This window comes from Crocodylus porosus, unplaced genomic scaffold, assembly GCF_001723895.1.
Source record: "Crocodylus porosus isolate Cpor-Errol unplaced genomic scaffold, CroPor_comp1, whole genome shotgun sequence".
Classification (NCBI taxonomy): domain Eukaryota; kingdom Metazoa; phylum Chordata; order Crocodylia; family Crocodylidae; genus Crocodylus; species Crocodylus porosus.
In genome coordinates, this window is record NW_017728918.1 from 31,426,820 (window position 1) to 31,444,737 (window position 17,918).

The 17,918-nt window shown below is 45.5% G+C and overlaps 1 protein-coding gene across 4 annotated transcripts in view; it reads right to left on the reverse strand.

Moving 5' to 3' along the window:
* Positions 1–12,638: 12,638 nt before the first annotated feature.
* COLEC11 (collectin subfamily member 11) overlaps positions 12,639–17,918 on the reverse strand; it is a 66,855-nt gene continuing 61,575 nt past the window's right edge. For 3 of the 4 annotated variants that reach the window (XM_019537434.1, XM_019537436.1, XM_019537435.1), the window contains exons 6-7: positions 13,801–13,896; positions 12,639–13,636 (exon numbers count right to left, since the gene is read on the reverse strand). In XM_019537434.1, coding sequence (XP_019392979.1) covers positions 13,227–13,636; positions 13,801–13,896 — 506 coding nt within the window. In that variant the 3' untranslated portion in view covers positions 12,639–13,226. The remainder of the gene's footprint in view (positions 13,637–13,800; positions 13,897–17,918) is intronic. The other variant, XM_019537438.1, reaches the window with a different exon arrangement.

Below are 17,918 nucleotides of genomic sequence, written 5' to 3' on the forward strand. Positions count from 1 at the left end.
GAGCACCAGGAGTCCTCGAACAGCTGTGCCAATGACTCCATGATGACACCAGCCAATTCCCTCAACACTCGTGGATGAAGGTCATCCAGGCCCACGGACTTGGACACATCTAAGCCTTCCAGGTAATCCTTAACTAGGTCTGAACTAACAGTCGGGGAACTCGCATCCTTCTTGGGCCTCTCTACACTATCACCTGAGAGCACCCCATTGTCAGTGGCCAGGAACACGGAGGCAAAGAACTTTTTGACGAGTTCTGCCTTCTCACACGCATCCGTCACCAACTGCCCTGCCCTGCCTCGTAGGGGTCCAATGTTACCCCGAGACTTCTTGCTACCTATATACTTGAAAAAGGACTTTTTGTTATCCTTAATCCCAGAAGATAATCTAAACTCCAGTGCTGCTTTAGCCTTCCTTACCAAATCCCTACAAGCTCGGGTCAAGGAGGTATACTCCTCCTTTGTCCCTGCCCCCTGCTTCCACTGCCAGTACGCTTTTTTCTTTGTCCTCAGGCCAGCCTGGATATCCGCGCTTAGCCATGAAGGTTTCCAGGACCCTTTTCCCGCCTTCCTGCGCAGAGGAATTGCATCCTGCTGCGCCCCAGGAATAGCCTGCTTGAGGAAGGACCACCTTTCCTGGACCCCCCATACTAGCTACACCCTGGGCTCCGAGTGCCTCCCTGACCATTGCCCTGAGCACATCAAAGTTGGCTTTCCTAAAGCCAAGCATTTGCGCTGTGCTAGTTCCCCTCCCCACCTTTCTCTGAATAGCAAACTGGATCATTTCATGATCACTGTCCCCTAGCCTCCCTTGTACTAGCACCTCCCCCACCAGGTTGTCCCCAGAGGCTAACACCAGATCCAGTATGGCGTTTTCCCTAGTGGGGATGAGTACCTCCTGCATGAGGTGTAGGTCCTGTACACAGGCTGCAGCACATATCTTGCCTGCCTCTGACATCTCTTTGTCTCATCATTGATACAGGATTCATGAAATGATACATATATTTATGAAAGATACAGCAGTGTAATCTCTGTGCTTCAATTCAGTACTCGACAATACTGAGTAGTAGCAGGTGCATCTCATTCTGGAAGTTTGACCAGATCTGCTTTCCTTTGATGTTGCTGGATCTGCAGAGTTTGCATCTGTTTCAGTTTCCTTGTCCACATCAAGCTACTGTGCCAGGAAGCACAATAAAACCTACACAATAGCCTTTTATCCTGAAGGATATTCCAAAAGAACACAAATGTAATCACTCCCCTGGTGTCACAAACAGGATACTGCCCTGATGAATACTTCTACTAATGGCATAAATGCTTTTGAGAAAAGCCACTGACCAAATACTGGAATTCACAAATAAAGATTTATCTTCTCTTCTGCATTAATAATGGTGAAGGGAAGGTTGAGAAATGTCCCCTAAGCCTTGCTGCACTCTAGCCCAAAAGAAAAAAGGACACCCCATCCCAAAAGAGAACTTGCAGAGACCTTCACCACAAGTGTCTCCTGAAAACCTTTCCACAGAGCTCCCAGGGAGGGTTTTCCTCCCTACTGGGCACGTCTACATTGCTACATGAAATGCTACTGTGCAGTAGCAATGAGCCTTAAATAAGCTACTCATTGCTACCGTGCAGTAGAGTTGACAGGCACTAACCCTGACATGAAGCTACCTCACAGTAGTAATGAGCTACTGCTCAGTAGCTCATTGCTACTGCACACTACCATTGGAAAAAAAACTGCAGAAATGGTACTGTGCAGTAATGCCAGTTACTGCTCTGTGTAGGTACTAAATGACCGTGCAGTAACAATTGTGCAGTCTGACACCCATGTAGACATGGCCACTGCCTCCAAAGCGGTTCTTGCACAAGCTTTGCTTATAGTGAATCTGGAACTGAATCCAGCTAGTGTGGCTCCTGCCCCCACCTTAGCTTGTGTGCTTAGCCCCTACCCTAACTGCAGGGTACTTGGGGTCAGTCCAGTCGTGCACTTGCCACCCACCTAAATGGGCCATTAAATGAAGGAGACACACAAGCTAAAAATTCTTGCAGGCATGAAGTCTTTCATTTGCTCATGTCCTAGAATAGTGTTGCTCAACCTGTGGGTCATGACCCAAAAGTGGGTTGCAAGAATATATGAAAGCATCGCAAACAAACTTTAAAAAATAGATCAGCAAACATTAAAAATGGATTCTTCTTTAAAGAAAGAGAAAAACATAGGAAACCATGGTTTTCCCTTGCAGGCTGTCAGAGTTCCAGCCTGCAAGAGGCTGCTTGGGGCTCCCCATATCCCACACGCTGGGGGCCTGGGGGCAGTGGGTCGGGACAGGCCACCAGTGTTTACAAATGGGTCCTGGTACAAAAAAGGGTGAGAACCACTGTCCTAGAATGTGAACTGAGAGGACAAGTCCTTAAGCTAGTTGGTAAAAATCCAGGACTTCCCAGCCATAGAGGGTCTGTTGGCAAATGTCCTGTGAATCTTTTTTGTAATTCAGCTAAAAGTAGGCAGCTGGAACTCTTTTTAACATAAATACTTACTACAGTGGTTCCCAGCTGAGATATGGGACAAGACCCCATCTCTAAAGCTCTTGCTGTTGAAATTAGGCTGCAGGTCTTTCCTGCATTCAGGGGTCACCAAAATTACCCTCTCTGGGCCCTAATCACTGTGTTGACCTCTGTATAACAAAGGTTTCCATCTTTCAGCCATGTATTGCAACACAAGGACTGAAATCCCTGCTTTACTCTGTGAGGACTGTGCTTCCTCACATATCACAGGCTGCAGCACATATCACAGAAAGAGGAGCAGCCTTTGGTGACCAGTAGCCCCTCTCTCATGATGTGCAGGAATGAAGAGGATAAAAAAGAAGTATGGCTGTGTCCTACAGCTAACTGGTTAACATAGCCAAGCCAGTGTACCAGGGGAAGGGATCTGTACAAGGCAAAGGGCTCTCATAGACCAGGGAAATAGACTGTGACTTCCCAGCCCACCAACACCCTGACTCTGGTTCCCACTCTGCTCCTGGGACAGTGAAAAACTGCACCTCCTTGAAACAGAGTTTATGATACAGCTCAGTTTAAGCCTTAAATAAGTTAAACATCCCCTGGATCGGCTTGGCTCCTCACTGGTTGATGTAATCATGTTCTGTCACTCAACAAAGGCAGTTCAAGTGGATTACATGATCATCTGCCAATAGAGCAACTGAATATAAATAAAAAATGATGAACATGTAAAGAGACATGTGAGGATAAACTTAAATATCTAATTCTCACACCCAAAACCTCCTCTACAAAGTAGTTCAGGTTAATTAAAGGAACCATATACCTACTGAAAACCATAAAAAGTCAGGAAAAAGGAGGTTAATTATGCCCCATGACTAGCTTTCCCCCACAGCCCTTTTTACAAAATATTACTCAAAGCTACAGCTTCCCCTTAGTAGATTTTTTAACTTTCTCTTTTCTTAGACTATTTCTTCACACACTACTTTGTTTAATATTGATCCGTACTATATGTTTGTCTTTTCATTTCCATTATTTTCCTAGCAATGAGCCTAACCTGTGCAATCTCAGTTATTCTCCATCTGAGCTTTAAACATTTCATAACAGGTTTAAATATTCTCCTTTAATCCCCTTTTTTAACCTTATGACAAATAATTTCCCTCCGTCTGTTCAGTATTTAATATGTGTTTCTGTGGGGGCATCTAACTATAGGTTACTCCATCATACACACGCACACATACACACATTTTTTGTTTAAGCAGTGATGAGATCTGTTCTTTTGTCCATAGTCAATAAAAAGATAAACAGGGTAAGAGTAGAGAGATCAAAATAGAGCCAAGCAGGGAAGAATATTAAATTTAGCATAGGTGCAAATTAGTGAATTGTTGTCAAGCACCACATATATTTTCAGCACAGTGGGTGGGATTCTCAGAAGTCCTTGGTGTTGCTTACCTCTGATCCCACTGAATTCAACAGAAGAGTTAGAGCGACACTGTGTGTTTTTAAAAATTCCACCCTAGATAAACAGAAATAATCTAGAATAACTGAGGAATATATGGTTTTAGATTCAGCTCAGATAAAAATCAGAGTAGCAAGGTGCAGCCACTACAAAAAGGGTGAATTTAACTGATGGATGGGAATGTATGGAATATTTCTTCTTATTGAGTTAAAAGGTGACAATAAGAGGTGGCAATGTTTACCAGTAGAGTGGCCAGGAATGGCCCAGCTTAGGCTGAGGACAACAAGACCTGGCTGCCACTGTCACTTCTCCCTGCTGCTCAGCTGTGGTATGGTGAAGCAATATCCCCCGCTCTGACAGAGTCCATGCCACCTGGCTGCAGCATGGCACAGGCAGAGCTCCCCCTCCACTGGAGCCACAGGCAGCTGACAGTGGCATGGCTCAGAGAGAGCCATGCACTGTTGAATGCCATCGAAGCTCTGGCTTCATGGGCTGGATCCAAAGGCTGTATAGGCCTGATCCAGCCCACAGGCCATAGCTTGCCAACCCCTGATGTACACAGCTCTTGACTGCACATATCCACAGTAGCACAATTAAGGGAAACTGAAACAATAAAGGTACCTACCGCAAGAGACCAAGGGATTTCAGCTGTTTACCCCAAAAACTGAATTTGAGTATGTTCCTGTCAGTTAAAGCCATGGGCTAAATTTTGAACAGACCCATTCCGAGTAGCATTTGACATGGAAATCAATCCTACAATGCAGGATGTATAGTATAAAATGTATAATAAACTGGCCTTGTGGGCTAGCATAGATGCAAGAAAATAAAGGATCTTTAAAGAACAAATGTCCAGAATTCTAGTACCAACAAGCAATTAGAAGAATAGATATAGTCACCAGCATCTATGCAGGGTGTCTTCGTCATAATGGGTGTGGTAGATCTGGTCCGTTTTAACAACAAAATCAATGGGCCCAGGAGTTCGCTTCCATTTTTAAGAGGTATGACATCAGCGTGCCATGGAGATACCCAACTCTGGGGTCAGCTGCAAATTATTCTTTTAAATACACTCTTGGGTATGTACAAAGATATATTGCTCTTTATCAGGATAAAACACTATTTCCCTATTAAATTTCTTTCTACTGAAGTAGGGAATTTGTGCTGATAAAACAGCAGGGAGCTGGATTAAGAGAAAACCCAAAGGGCTGGTATGTAAGAAACTGGTATTAATTGATATTTTGCATTTTTATATCATCTTTCTTGTCTGTGTTCTCAACAAACACAATGAATTTAATACATTAATGTTTTAATTCCTGACATTTGGTACCTACTTATTAATACAACTGAGCTGAAGGATGAAGCAAGAGCAGTGTGGAACTCGTATACATTTTCTTCACTAGAGGGCACCAACTTACAGTTAAAAATCACTTTTCACTGAAGCAAACACTGCACCAAGTTTGGCTTCAGAGATTAACATAAAAGTGAGGGGGGGAAAGGGAAGGAGGGCCTACATTAACAGCCATCTGTGTGTTAATTGCCTTTGTTGCTATAGTCTAATTCCTTCTCTCTCTTTTGACTTGTACATTGCATTATCTCAGACTTCCAGTGTGAGCTAAATCAGTACAAGTTTACAATGTTTAATTTATACCTATCTCTGCTCCACGCACGCCCAAGAGTTGGGTCAATTTTGACCCATCTCTACCCCTACGTCATGTCAGCACTGAATAGGGCCCAGATACTTGCATGAGAAGTGTCAGCTATGCCAAATCTGAACTTGGCTCCACTAATTTAAAACAGCAGTGTCCAACTCATTTTGCCCCATGGCCAAATCCAGACTGCGGGACAACCCGCAAGAGGTGGTAGCAGCATTAATCCCTGACACTGCCAGAGCCACTGTTTCAGCATGGCTCCAGAACCAAAGGAATTAATGTTACCACCATATGCCCCTGCATCACCTTCTCACCTGCTGCCCATCTTAGTCAACAGAGGCAACTAAAAACTGATTCTGGCAGGAGATGAGGAAGTCTGGAGCTGTGCCCAAACAGTGGGAATTAATGCTGACACAAGGGCTGTGGCAGACAGGGCAGTGAGCCCTGATGGACAAATCTTGCCCATGGAGGTGGGCAGACCAACCCGAGAGGGGCCTTGCAGGCTGGATGAGTCACCTCCATGGGCCAGATCCAGCCATCAAGCTGTATTTGTCACTGGAAAAATTACACTCTACTACACTTTGTGATGCTAGGGAAAGCTCAGAATAACCCTGCTGAGGTTGTTGAGCTGTGCCTGCAGCTGGTGTGAATCAGGTTTGCCTCAAGCTAATTTATACATGCTGAGGATCTACATCATGCTGTGCTGCTGGGAATATCCAGTCTGATCCATTTCCTTCTTGGGTATGACAACTGTTATTCTCTGGACAAATTCATGTCATTGAAGGATGCAGGATTTACTGGTAGCTTTTGGGGAGGGCGGGGGAGAGGAGGAAAGAATTCAGAGCTGGAAAATCGGTGCACTAGTGACTGCATGGTTCATGGTTTTAATAGTCCATGTGCTGTTGCATTGTACTGTGATGTCTCCGAAACAAGCCCAAACCAGATTTCAGTCATCCCAGTTTTCCACAAATGGTCTCTTAGTTGCCTCTTGCTGCCACTAGGTGACAGCATGATAACACAGAGCTCATCCAGCTACACACCAAACCAGCAACTGCTGAATTTTGGCAGCATTTAACATTTTTACATTTACAAAAACAGGCAGAAAAGCACCTATGTATTTGAATAGGTTCACTTAATGATGTTCCTACTAACGTGCATACAGTAACAGATCCCTGGTGGGTCACTCGAGTGATGGATACTGATATTTGGTCGCAGGGCCATAGTCAGGAATTATTTGGCTAGGAATAGGATGTTAAATTGTCCTCCTTACCTTCTTTTCAATATCCATATTCATTACCTCTTCTTTCACAGAAGGGAGAAGGCTGAGAAGGATGTAATCTCAATGCCTGATTTAATCACAGAAGAGAAGGAAAATCAGGTAAACTAAGATATAGCAATGGATAGAGAAATGTCAGCAGCCAGAAAGATGAACAGCAAGAAGCATGAACAACCTAGCATAGATTAGTACAGATGGGGGGTTGCCTTCCTCTGTAGCAGGAGCCATCCACGTCTGTCAAGGGAATTTAACAAATCTTGCAGTGGCACGACATTGACAGCCCTCATCCCCCTGCTTTACCTGTGGCAGGTTATAGGGCTTTTGGTGTTTTTAGGCAATGTGTTTCATAATTGTACAGCAGGGTTGATTGTGTGCTTTTAGGACCAGGTTAGACAAGGACTGTTAGGGGACGGTTTGGATAGGAATGATCCTCCCTCAAATGGCATTGGATTAGATGACCACCAGAGGTCCCTTCTGGCCCTACTTTCCTATGATGAGAACACTAGTCAGGGAGGTAATATATATAGAGACTGGGTTGGAAACTGAGCATGGTCAGCAGGAAAAAACTGAGATGTCCGTTTACAAATGCCAAGATCCTGGGTAACAAAACGAAGGAACCTGAACTACTGCTGCAAGCTGTAAAACTGGACCTTATAGAAATATAAAAAAACATAGAAGAGAGTTCCTGACTAAAACATAGATGTTGAAAAGTATACTGTAATACTGAAAAGATAGAAATACAGGTAAAAGTGATAAATAAATTGTAAAGGGAGTACTGTAAGTTACTGATATAAGAGACAGTAAAGGAATGAGAAGAGATAACATGGAAAAATCAAATCTGTTTGAGTCAAAAATCATTCTGAGGAAGACTAATAAAAATGGTTTTAACATGGCAATGCTAACTCCAGGGTCAAATTTAGATATGGACAGAAATCTCTGTAATGTTAGTCAGAGGACAGCTACAACCAGGAGTTGCATTATTATGGGATATTTAAACTTCCCAGACATTAAAGAACAAATTTTACTAATAATGAAAATACTCAGTTGAGTAACAAATTTATTCATCAAATATTGTATTTACTCACCACTCTCACATTCCCATGCCAGGTGTAGTGGGACCTAGGCCAAAGGGCCTCACTGGGCTAGGGCTTTGGTGACATACTCTCAGTGGATGTTTTGCCTCCTTATCTCTATATCCTGCCTGCCACAACTTGCTGTTAACGAAAGGGTTATTAGGAGATGGTACCTGACTGTAGTGTAATACACTGAGATGGGCGCAGGTCTCAGTGTCTAGACATCTTCTGTGGAGCTTCTTCTCCCCTACACCCCACCCTTTTCCACTCAGGTGTTCCTGTGATGGTATTGGGATAGGCGATCCCTAGGAGGCACTTGTCTTCACATGACAGGAGAAAGGTCTGACATAAGAAGAACAACAGAGTGGTCTGGGACTGACGTGAGCTGGCCAGACCCGGGTACTCTGGCAAGGATCAACCACCAATGATGTCCATACCACATAGAAATGAATAAGTAATATAGCATAAACCGTTATATCTGTCATTTACTTATGTGCCTAGCTTAGGCCTCGTAGTGTGTGTCCACCTTCCTCAGGCAACTAAGGCTCTTCAGGATTCACCCCCAGTCACAAGCCTGATTCACAGGGCAGCCCTGTATCAGGCCAACCCCTGTGGGTAGTTTGGGACCACAGGTACGATAAACCCCCCTGAGGCCCTTGAAGGTATCTGGCATCTGGTGTCTTCAGAGCAGTCAGGTTCCTGCTGTGGGAGCTGGAGTCGGGTTGGTCTCTGACGAGATGTCCTTGGCTCCGGTGGAGGAAAGCAGCATAGCCCAGTGCCTATACCAGCATTTCCCTTTCTCTGGGGCCAGCACTGCCCTGTAAGGGAAGTTCTAGGTTGACCTGAGCTAACCCAGACCTGCAAGCTCCCACTTGCCCTGTGGCTATCACCAGGTGCTGAAAGCCCCTGTGGGACTCATCATTGCCTGTAGCTGTGGCTCCCAAGCTCTAGACAGGGCTGGACATGCTAGCCATTTGCTTTTGTCCCTGCCCAGGCTCTGGGCACAGGTGGAACCTAGCTTCCCAGTCTCAGCCTTGCCCAGAGGGCTGGCACATAGGAATGTGCCACTTGCAACCTGCCTGCTCTGTTCAGGGCATGACCATGGAGGGGAGCATGCTGTCTGTCTGTTGGCCTGTCACCCACCATCAGGATGGCCCAGGATCCTGCAGACTGCCATTATTCCTAGTCCTGTCCCCTACAACCACAGAAAAAAAGCTCATCTCCATCCCTCTCTGAAGTCACTCTTCAGATATTTTAAGACTGTTATCAAATCCCCACTTCGGCTCATATGGTCTACTGTAACCCTCAGGTCCTGCTCTGGAGTACTTCAGCCTGTCTCTAGGATACTTCTACCTCTCTTCTTCCATTCTTTTACTAACTGTCATGGGACCATTCCTGTGGAACAGGGCTATAAATTATTTTCTCCAACTGTCTGGCTAACAGTTCTGAATAGAGTAGAATAACCCAAGCACGTTGAACCTTAAAGAAAATGGGCAAAGACTGAGTGGACTTAATAACTTAGGCACAAAAATAAAGCAGCTTTGAGACAATGTGTTTGTGTAAATGCAATACAAGCGGGGAATTTTAGACATGTGGAATTTCATCTTATATTCCTCTAATCCCAGGGTGTCAACTCTACAGCCTATGGGCCAAAACTGGCCTATGAAGCCACTCTAGCTGGCCTTCCAGGCTACTAGCAAGCCACTGGAAGGTGGGAGCATAGTCAAGGGGAGTGGGCTGCTGAAGAACCTGGGGCGTTGGGCCCTGGTGAATATAGCAATCAACAGCAGGAGAGTAGCATCTGAAGCCCACAAGGAACCTCACAGTTTGGATCCAATCTAGGGCACAAAATTAAGTTTGATACCCCTGTCCTAATTAATATAATATAGTGAAAAGATTTTACCCAAGCATATTGGTAGATTAAAGGTTCTCTGAAGATTTGCATTAGCCATAAGAAAATCATTATAAATCTCAAAAGTTCATGAGTGCAAATGACCCATCAGAACACATTTGCTAGTCTTTCTCAAACTCTTAGACTAGGAACCTTTGTATGTAGACATAGAACAACATAAAGACGGGGTTAGATATCCATAGCTTGAAGAAGACCAAACTAACAGGAGCCACGCCTTACCTATACCAGAAGAAAGTTAGCCAAGAACTAGTCAACATCTATTCTTCAGGATTCTGTCTCTTGCACTATGTCCAGTTTGCTTTTCACATATTAATAGTAATATTCTAAAGCCCTATACATAAAAGGTTTAACTTCACATAACAAACATGTCACAACAGGACTGGTTTTTTTCTTGAGTATAATGCCAAAAGTTGGCAAATCCTGTGGATATGAGCAAAAATCCTGCAAACAACAGTTCACCATAAATTGTAGTACTGTGCAGCAGCTATGATTGGTTTTCCAGTCTATAGATCAGTGAGAACCAACCTTTTCAGCAGGTGTGCCACAAATTAAGGCCTGCACCCTCCCCAGTGCCACTCTAGTCACCTTCCTCTGCCTGAACTGCTGCTCTGTTTTCTGCTGCTGCCCATCTGGCTTGTGCTTCCTGCCCCCAGAGGTGGATTAAGATTCACTGGGGCCCTAAACCTGCCCCTCTCCCCCGCCCCGCATCCCACACCCTGCCCCACAGCTGCAGGCTCTGTCCCCGGGCAATGCAGCGAGAGCACCAGCTGAGGCAGTACATGCTACCCCTCAAGCCCAGGGCAAGAGCCACAGCTGCCCTTGCCAGCAGGTCCACACTGCAGCCAAAGTCCGGGGTCAGTTGCACAGGACCCCACACAACATTGCCTTGTGGTCAGATGGTACTGGGGGTGCAGAGCTACTGCTTGCAAGGTACATACAGCACAGACCAGGCTCCAGGAATGCCTCTCACCCCCCTGTGACTCAGTCTGGTTGCAGTGGTGCCCAGCAAATGCACAGGATCATGGCCAAGCTGGGCCAGGACCTGGCTGCACTCAGGCCACCCTGACACTGGCAGGTGCCAGCCACGCACTGAGCTCAGTTCCACTCCCTGCCACTGGTGGCTGCAGCCAATTCCAGGGCTCCAATGTGATCTTGCCCCATGCCCCACCCAGTACCCAGGAGCCATGACCAGCTGCATTGCATGCCTGGCCCAGCCCAGCTGCTGCTTTCATCCATGCCGAGCTGCCCCACCCTTATATCCACCCTCCAGGCATCCAGGGGCCCAGGCTCAGATGGCCCACACGTTAATCTGCCTATGCCTGCCACATTCCCAATCTGCCCCAAACAGTGACTACCTGTGCCACTTATAGCACATGTGCTACAATTCGAACATGCCTCTTGTAGAGGCTATTTTGAAGCAGATGGAAAACCTGATGGAATTTCTTCAAGATACTTTTCCCAAATGTGTATTTAGGTTATCATTCAATATTTAGGTCCATTACCCTTACAAGTTATCTTAAAACACTGTCCACACAATTCTTGAAAAACATGACATATAAGGGTTTCTCAATGAACTTCCCATCTAGACACTTGCAGTTTAAATTTTTTTTTTTGTCAACCAGCTACTGCAATGTTATTAATCACTCTTCCTATGCCTTTTTACCTTTAACAATAAACCATATTTTTCAGTCTCAGGCATTATTGAATTGGATACACAAATTAGTTGGGCATTATGTTGAAATTAAAACCCATAAGTCCATGGGAAAAAAAATGAACCTTTTTCAGAAGTAAATAAGATACTGTATAAGAAAAGGTGTAGCCATGAAGAATGCAGGGAGAGCAAACTGTTTTAGTAATTCAAAGAATGGAACTAAAGGACATCATATTGGACCAATGCCTGAAGTCTCTACTCAGGAATAAAAGAAACTGAACATAATGGAGTCTCATTTGTTTACTCCTATGGGACACTTGGTCCTTTTTAAAGTGTACTTTCCAAAGCAAATTTTCAGTTGTGATATACCTTTATACTATATATCCCATGATGTTCTCAATCGTAAGCTAGGGAAACAACCTAGATGAAAGTACTGCACAGTGAATATATAACTTATTAACCCACTGTGCTCAAAGAGTAGTCATCAATGGCTGAATGTTTAATCAGGAGGGGGTACTGGGCAGAGTTCCCCAAGGATCTGTCCTGGGTCCTGTCCTATTTAATATTGTCATCAGCAACAATCTGCTAAGCATGTACTCAAGCCCATCCTCCAAATGAGTACCTGGCAGCCTTTAACAAGCTGCAGATCTGGCCTGTAGAGCTGGACAGCTTTGCCTGTGCTCATTCCCATCCCCATGCTGGGGCTGGGAAGCTTCCAGGTATCTGCAAATCACTGCTGCTTCTTCTTTCCCAACCCCCAACTGGGGCTCAGTTTTCAGCCAGTGGGGAGCGCCCCAGGGCTGAGTATCTAGCAATCACACTTGTGCTGCAGCCACAAGGTGGTAGCAAACTGTGGGGCAGGAACAGAAGGGAGGCAGGGAGAAGTGGCAGCAGTGCAGATGCAGTTTGCAGCTGCCTGGCCACAGCGCAGCTTCCCCCTGGCTAGAAGCCATGCCCACATGGCAGCTACAGAACCAGGGCGGCTAAGGGAAGTGGTGCTGGTAGATGCACAGCTCCCAGCTGGATGGCACTGGCACAGATGTAAGGAAAGCCATCTGTTGCTGATGTGTCACTGAAGCCACCTGGTCTGTCATACTTGAGATGAGTTGTTCTAGCCTACGGCTTTTGTTGAAGTGTATCAATGCAATGTCATCTGCAAACAGTTTAATAAAGAAATATTACAAAGATTGTAGAACTGATTAGTTGTCTACTTTACTTATGTATCACAGAAACTGGTATAAAGCTGTGCATTCAGAAATCTAAAGTAATACTTGTACTAAGTAGCTGGATTATATAAAATATATGCTTTATGGCTTCAATGAGCCAGAAGCACCACCTGGTATAATTACAGTCAGTTAACATTAAGCAATAAAACAAACTTGATAAGATAAAGCAATATCAAGAATCTACTTCTCCAGAAATAACATTTTAACAAAGGGTCAATATCCACTCTCCATACAGTCATGAAACTGCAATTCATTAACTGCACTAAGGAAAAAATTAGCCCCCAAACATATTTTAGTCTAAATACGTACATTTCCAAGACAAACTGTGCCTTTATTTTAACATTGCTCTTCCCTTCTGAAGGGTAAATATTGATATTTGAAATACCTATATTATATTTACAGCTGTACAACACTAATGTTATATACCTGTAAAATATCACTGGTACTTTATAAACAAAGGGTAACTTATAAAAAAAAAATTATATAAAAAGCAGATATCCTCAGACATTTTCTTTGTCAAATTCACAAACAAAATACATTGTAATATGACAGGCAACATCGTTCCATCCACCGGAAGCCACCATTTCCACACAGTCCTCCTCATCATAAGCGTTATTGGGCTCACCGCTGCGCCACTTGTTGAAGGTCTGCATGGGTGATCGATCAGAATACACAAAATTTCCCTCTTTTTCAAGATCATTAATCCCAATGAATACTCTGGTGAGCCCTGCTTGAGTGATGTATGAAGCAATCAGACCATTGGTAGTCTCATCCTTGGGCATGCTCAGTGTTCCTCCTCTTCCATGGCAGTACAGCTGGGCTTCCATGTACCTTTTCTCTTCTTTCACCAGTAGGTATATCTTATTATCCGTCTCTCGCACACCAGCAACAGCTGCGGGGGAGGGCAGTGCTGAAAAGTGAGCACTCGCATTTCTATAAACCAACTTAATGTACACCACAAAAAGCAGCTATACAAATGAAACATAAAATGGCAAATATTCTTTAAGAGCAGTTTTGCTATTAAAAATATGCGAGGCAATGAGAAAGAAAAAGGAGCTACAAATGCAAACCTACCATTTTTTATGAATTTTAATTCAGTTGTCAATTGGGCCACTTGGTTATCCATCTCACCAATAGCCTTCCTTAGCTGACTGCATTCACAGGGGATGCCTGCAGAGATCAAGGGATGCTGAGCATTAAATAAACTATACAAACATAAATAAGAATATTTATGAAATGTTTTAAGGTAAACTTATTGCTCATATAAGCAGCCAGCCTGATGACCCAGAAGAGTGAAATCTTCTACCTAAATAACAGCAACCACCATTAAACTTCCCCATGTTGTTCCATCAATCTCCCTCACTCTGACCTGAGGTAATGACCTGACAGCCTCAGTTCACTCTTCGTACAACTTCAGTGACCTCTTTTGGTAGCAACCATGATACAGACCCTTGTCCAAAGGAAACAAAAATATGGATTTGTTTAACCTGAATCTTAGTACCCAAGGGCACACATTTAAAGGATAAAATTCTTCTCTATGAATTGATCTATGCTGTGAGATCCATTTTCAAAGCAGGAGTCTATATGGATTACTGTGTATTTCTCCCTTCCATGGGTGACTGGTGCCTCCCGAGTCCGGGGGGGGGGGTACCAGATCGCTAATGGGGGGGGCGGTCCCCCAGCAGCTGATCACTGAACCTGGAACCAAAGGGGAAACCAGCAAAACTGGAAGTGCACTTCTGCCAGTACTTCTGGTTTTACTGCCAATGCATAGCCGAGCTCAGGGGGTGCACATTGCCAATGCTCCCTCCTGAGGTATCTATGCAGGCAACCACCGCTTAACACTGGTTGACTTAGTGCTATAACGCTCATTTTAAATTGATACCCGATTCCACTTATCACTCAGCAAGTTTTGTTATAAAACACTCGTGGTCGCCATCTTGGGTCATCAAAAAATTTTGGTTTCACTTAACACTCGGTTTTTCAAGAAAAAGTAAAGAGCGGTAAGTGGGGGTTGCCTAGATAGCTAATCAGAGAGGCAAATGCTGCTCTCCCTATGTAAGGCATGTAATTAGCCATAACACAGTTCTGTCCTTTTCAAAAATATTGGATTCATTGTAGTTCTTCCAACAGAAGACTTTAGATCACCGAAAACTGTCTATTACACCAAACTGACTGTCACGGAGTGGGTGCAGGGGCGGCCGTGATCCCACTAGCGCCCCCTGCCGTGTCAACTTCGGTGATCCAGCACCCTCTTATCCTTGCCCGCCACGTCTTTGATGGTAGTTGGTTCAATTAGGGAGGCTGCCTTTATCTCCCAATACACGGTGTAAGTTGAACTACCCCTGCTCCGTATGGGGTACCTCAGTGCACCCCCACCTTAAGGGCTAATGCATGCCTCCAAACCTCCCCTTTAGCACGCCCCAAGCCTCGCAGCTGTACTGGACGTTCTCTTGTCCTATATTCACCCCTCCTGGGCTTCTATTCCCCTCTCCCGGGCCTACTCGCCCCACTGGGCTTCTGTGCGGCTGTCGAGCTCTTATCAATCTGGCCCCTATCTGGACATCCGCCCCTCTCCAGGCTTATACCGCACGCCCACCCTTCTCCGGGGCTTCATGCTGGTCGGGGACAAATTGCTCACTCCGGCCTCTTGTTCTGCTCAGCCTTCTCTGGGGCCTGTGTCGCGCTGCTCGCACTTCCCTCGCCCTCTCTGGGGCCTATGCTGCGCTTCCTGTGCTTCTTGCCCTTACTCAGGCTTCTCAAAGTTGGGCTCAGGCAGCCCTTTCCCCGCCTGGCCCCAGACCCGCTTTCTGGGGCCTATGCCACGCCTCTCGTGCCCATTGCTCCCTCTGGGGCCTATGCCACGCTTCTCGCACTTGGGGCTCAGTTGACCGCAGCTGTGCCTGGCCCCTTGACCCTTTCCTGGGTCGTTTGCCCCACTGGGCCAAATACCGCCTACATGGGCTGGGGTCCAAAACCCCGCACACCGCGCCTCTCCGGTGCAAACAGCTGTGCCCCACTGGCACCACTCACTGTGCCCCACTGGGCACCGGGAACCCCCCAGATTATTGGGGAGCTCCCATGAGGCCTCCTCACACCCCTACAGCCTCACCCGGCCCTCCGGTATATTGATAACCAAAACCAAAGCCAAATGGCTGTAACATAAACACAATAAGCCTCCAGGCTTGTAACTCAACTCAACAAACTATATGCCAGCCAGCTATAACCCATCATAAGCCCCCAAGCTTATAACACCAACTCCACTCTATGCTGGCTCTCCTACCTCCGTCAGGGTTCTCTTTACCCCTGCATCATTGCAGCCAGCCAGAGTGGTCAGACTGCAACCATCAACCCAAGCTACTCAGCTCTCCCACAAAGCTCCTTCTCCTACAGCTGTCTGGAAGGAACTACTAGCTAGGCTCAGGCCTGGGCTATTTATAAAGGCCCGGCCCTGCCCAGTCCTGGCCAGCTGACCAACATTAGTTGCCCTGGCAACCCTCACCTGAGCTGTCCTGGTGATTGGCAGCTCTCTTTATTACTATTGCTAGTAGCAAGCACCCTAGTGCTCTGCTACACACCTTCCCCCTTAAGTTCTTCACCATCATCAAGAGCGGGGCGCGCAAGTGTCCTGCGACACTGACATTAGTCTAAAAAAAATGCAGTTTTAATGAGATTGTAGTTATGAACCCAAGTTTAAATAATAGTTTCAAGTTCTACTTCCCTATTCTGCATATAGCTACTGAAATATACATTTAATTACCCAGCTACCCAGCATCAGTACCCAAGTGCTGAGCTAACTGTCAATACACAAATTAGAAAATTGCACTCTGTAGGGTAGGTACTTGGCATTCTGGCTCAAGAATCAGAATGATAAATAACAGCACTGTGAGAAAGCTCATCAATCCACTCCACATTTAAAGGAATATTTTCAAAGACACAAAGAACCTAGACACACGACACATTTACACTAATGTAATTTACATTGATTTTGTACATGGAAGTAAATTGTACCAGGAGCTGCAGAGACACGAGATTATCATACCTATGACATCAGCTTGAAGGAGAGCAAATAGTATTCTTTTTTACTATAAAAAATACCGCAGGATGGCTACAGATATACAACACTAATCCCTAAAATTCGCCTTAGCCCCGCCTATAGTCACCCCTCCCAGTGCCACCCCATCCAAGCCCCCTGCCTCCCTCCTGGGCTACCCTATGCCCCGCACAGCTGAGCCAGTCCTGCTCTCACCCGCAGTCTACTGTAGCCCTCAGACCCCCCCGGGAAAAGGCTGCTGCTACCCCTGTCCCCATGGTATGTTACACCTTGTTTTTTCCCAGTATGAGTCTATATTAGATTCAAGTAAGATATCCCAGGGCATGTCTACACATGCAATTAAGTCACAGCAATCAGCTTCAGTGCATATCACACTGGAGTTCATCGCTCCCAGGTGTGCCATTCGAAATTGCTCCTGGGCCTGCAGCAAGTTGAACAGGGTTGGAACAGCCTCAGGCTGGCGGGGGATTTGGGGGGTTGGCCTGCCAGCTTGGGGCTGCACCAAGCCTGGTTCAGTGTGCTACAGAGGGGTTGGCTGAGGCACACAGGGACTCCAGTGTAGAGCTAGCAGGCAGGCAACCCCTACATTGAAGCACCCTTGTGCCCCAGCCAGTCGAGTCAGCGTCTACACAGTCATTGCTGTGCACTAAAAAGCTCTGCCCTAGGACAGTACTTGTATTTACAAGTACTAACCTGCTGTGGAGTTTATTAATTTACTGCAGCTTAATAGGGCTGCACATGAAGACACATGACACATTTACTGTGGAGTTAATTAGGCAGCTCCACACACAGTAAACATCTCATGTAGATGCACCCCCAGTGTTGAAATTTATGCTGTCTGCTCATTCCTCATACTTCAATGTAATGGTATGGTGGGTCTAAACCCAAAGAATAATTAGATGACCAACTCCCATCTGCTCCACTGCTTTCTCCTTGCTCCCACAGCATTGCAATTTACTGATGATCCTTACAGACACCAATTCTGTCACCCATATGTGTCTTGAGTAGTACCTTACTGACTTTTTTGTAGGAGCTCCTTCTTCTGAGTGGCCCCAGAAGTTAAGAAACAAATTCTCGGTCACTCCAGAAGGATTATTAATTCTGCATTCTGCAGTCTGCTTTATTTTCTGTTTGGGTC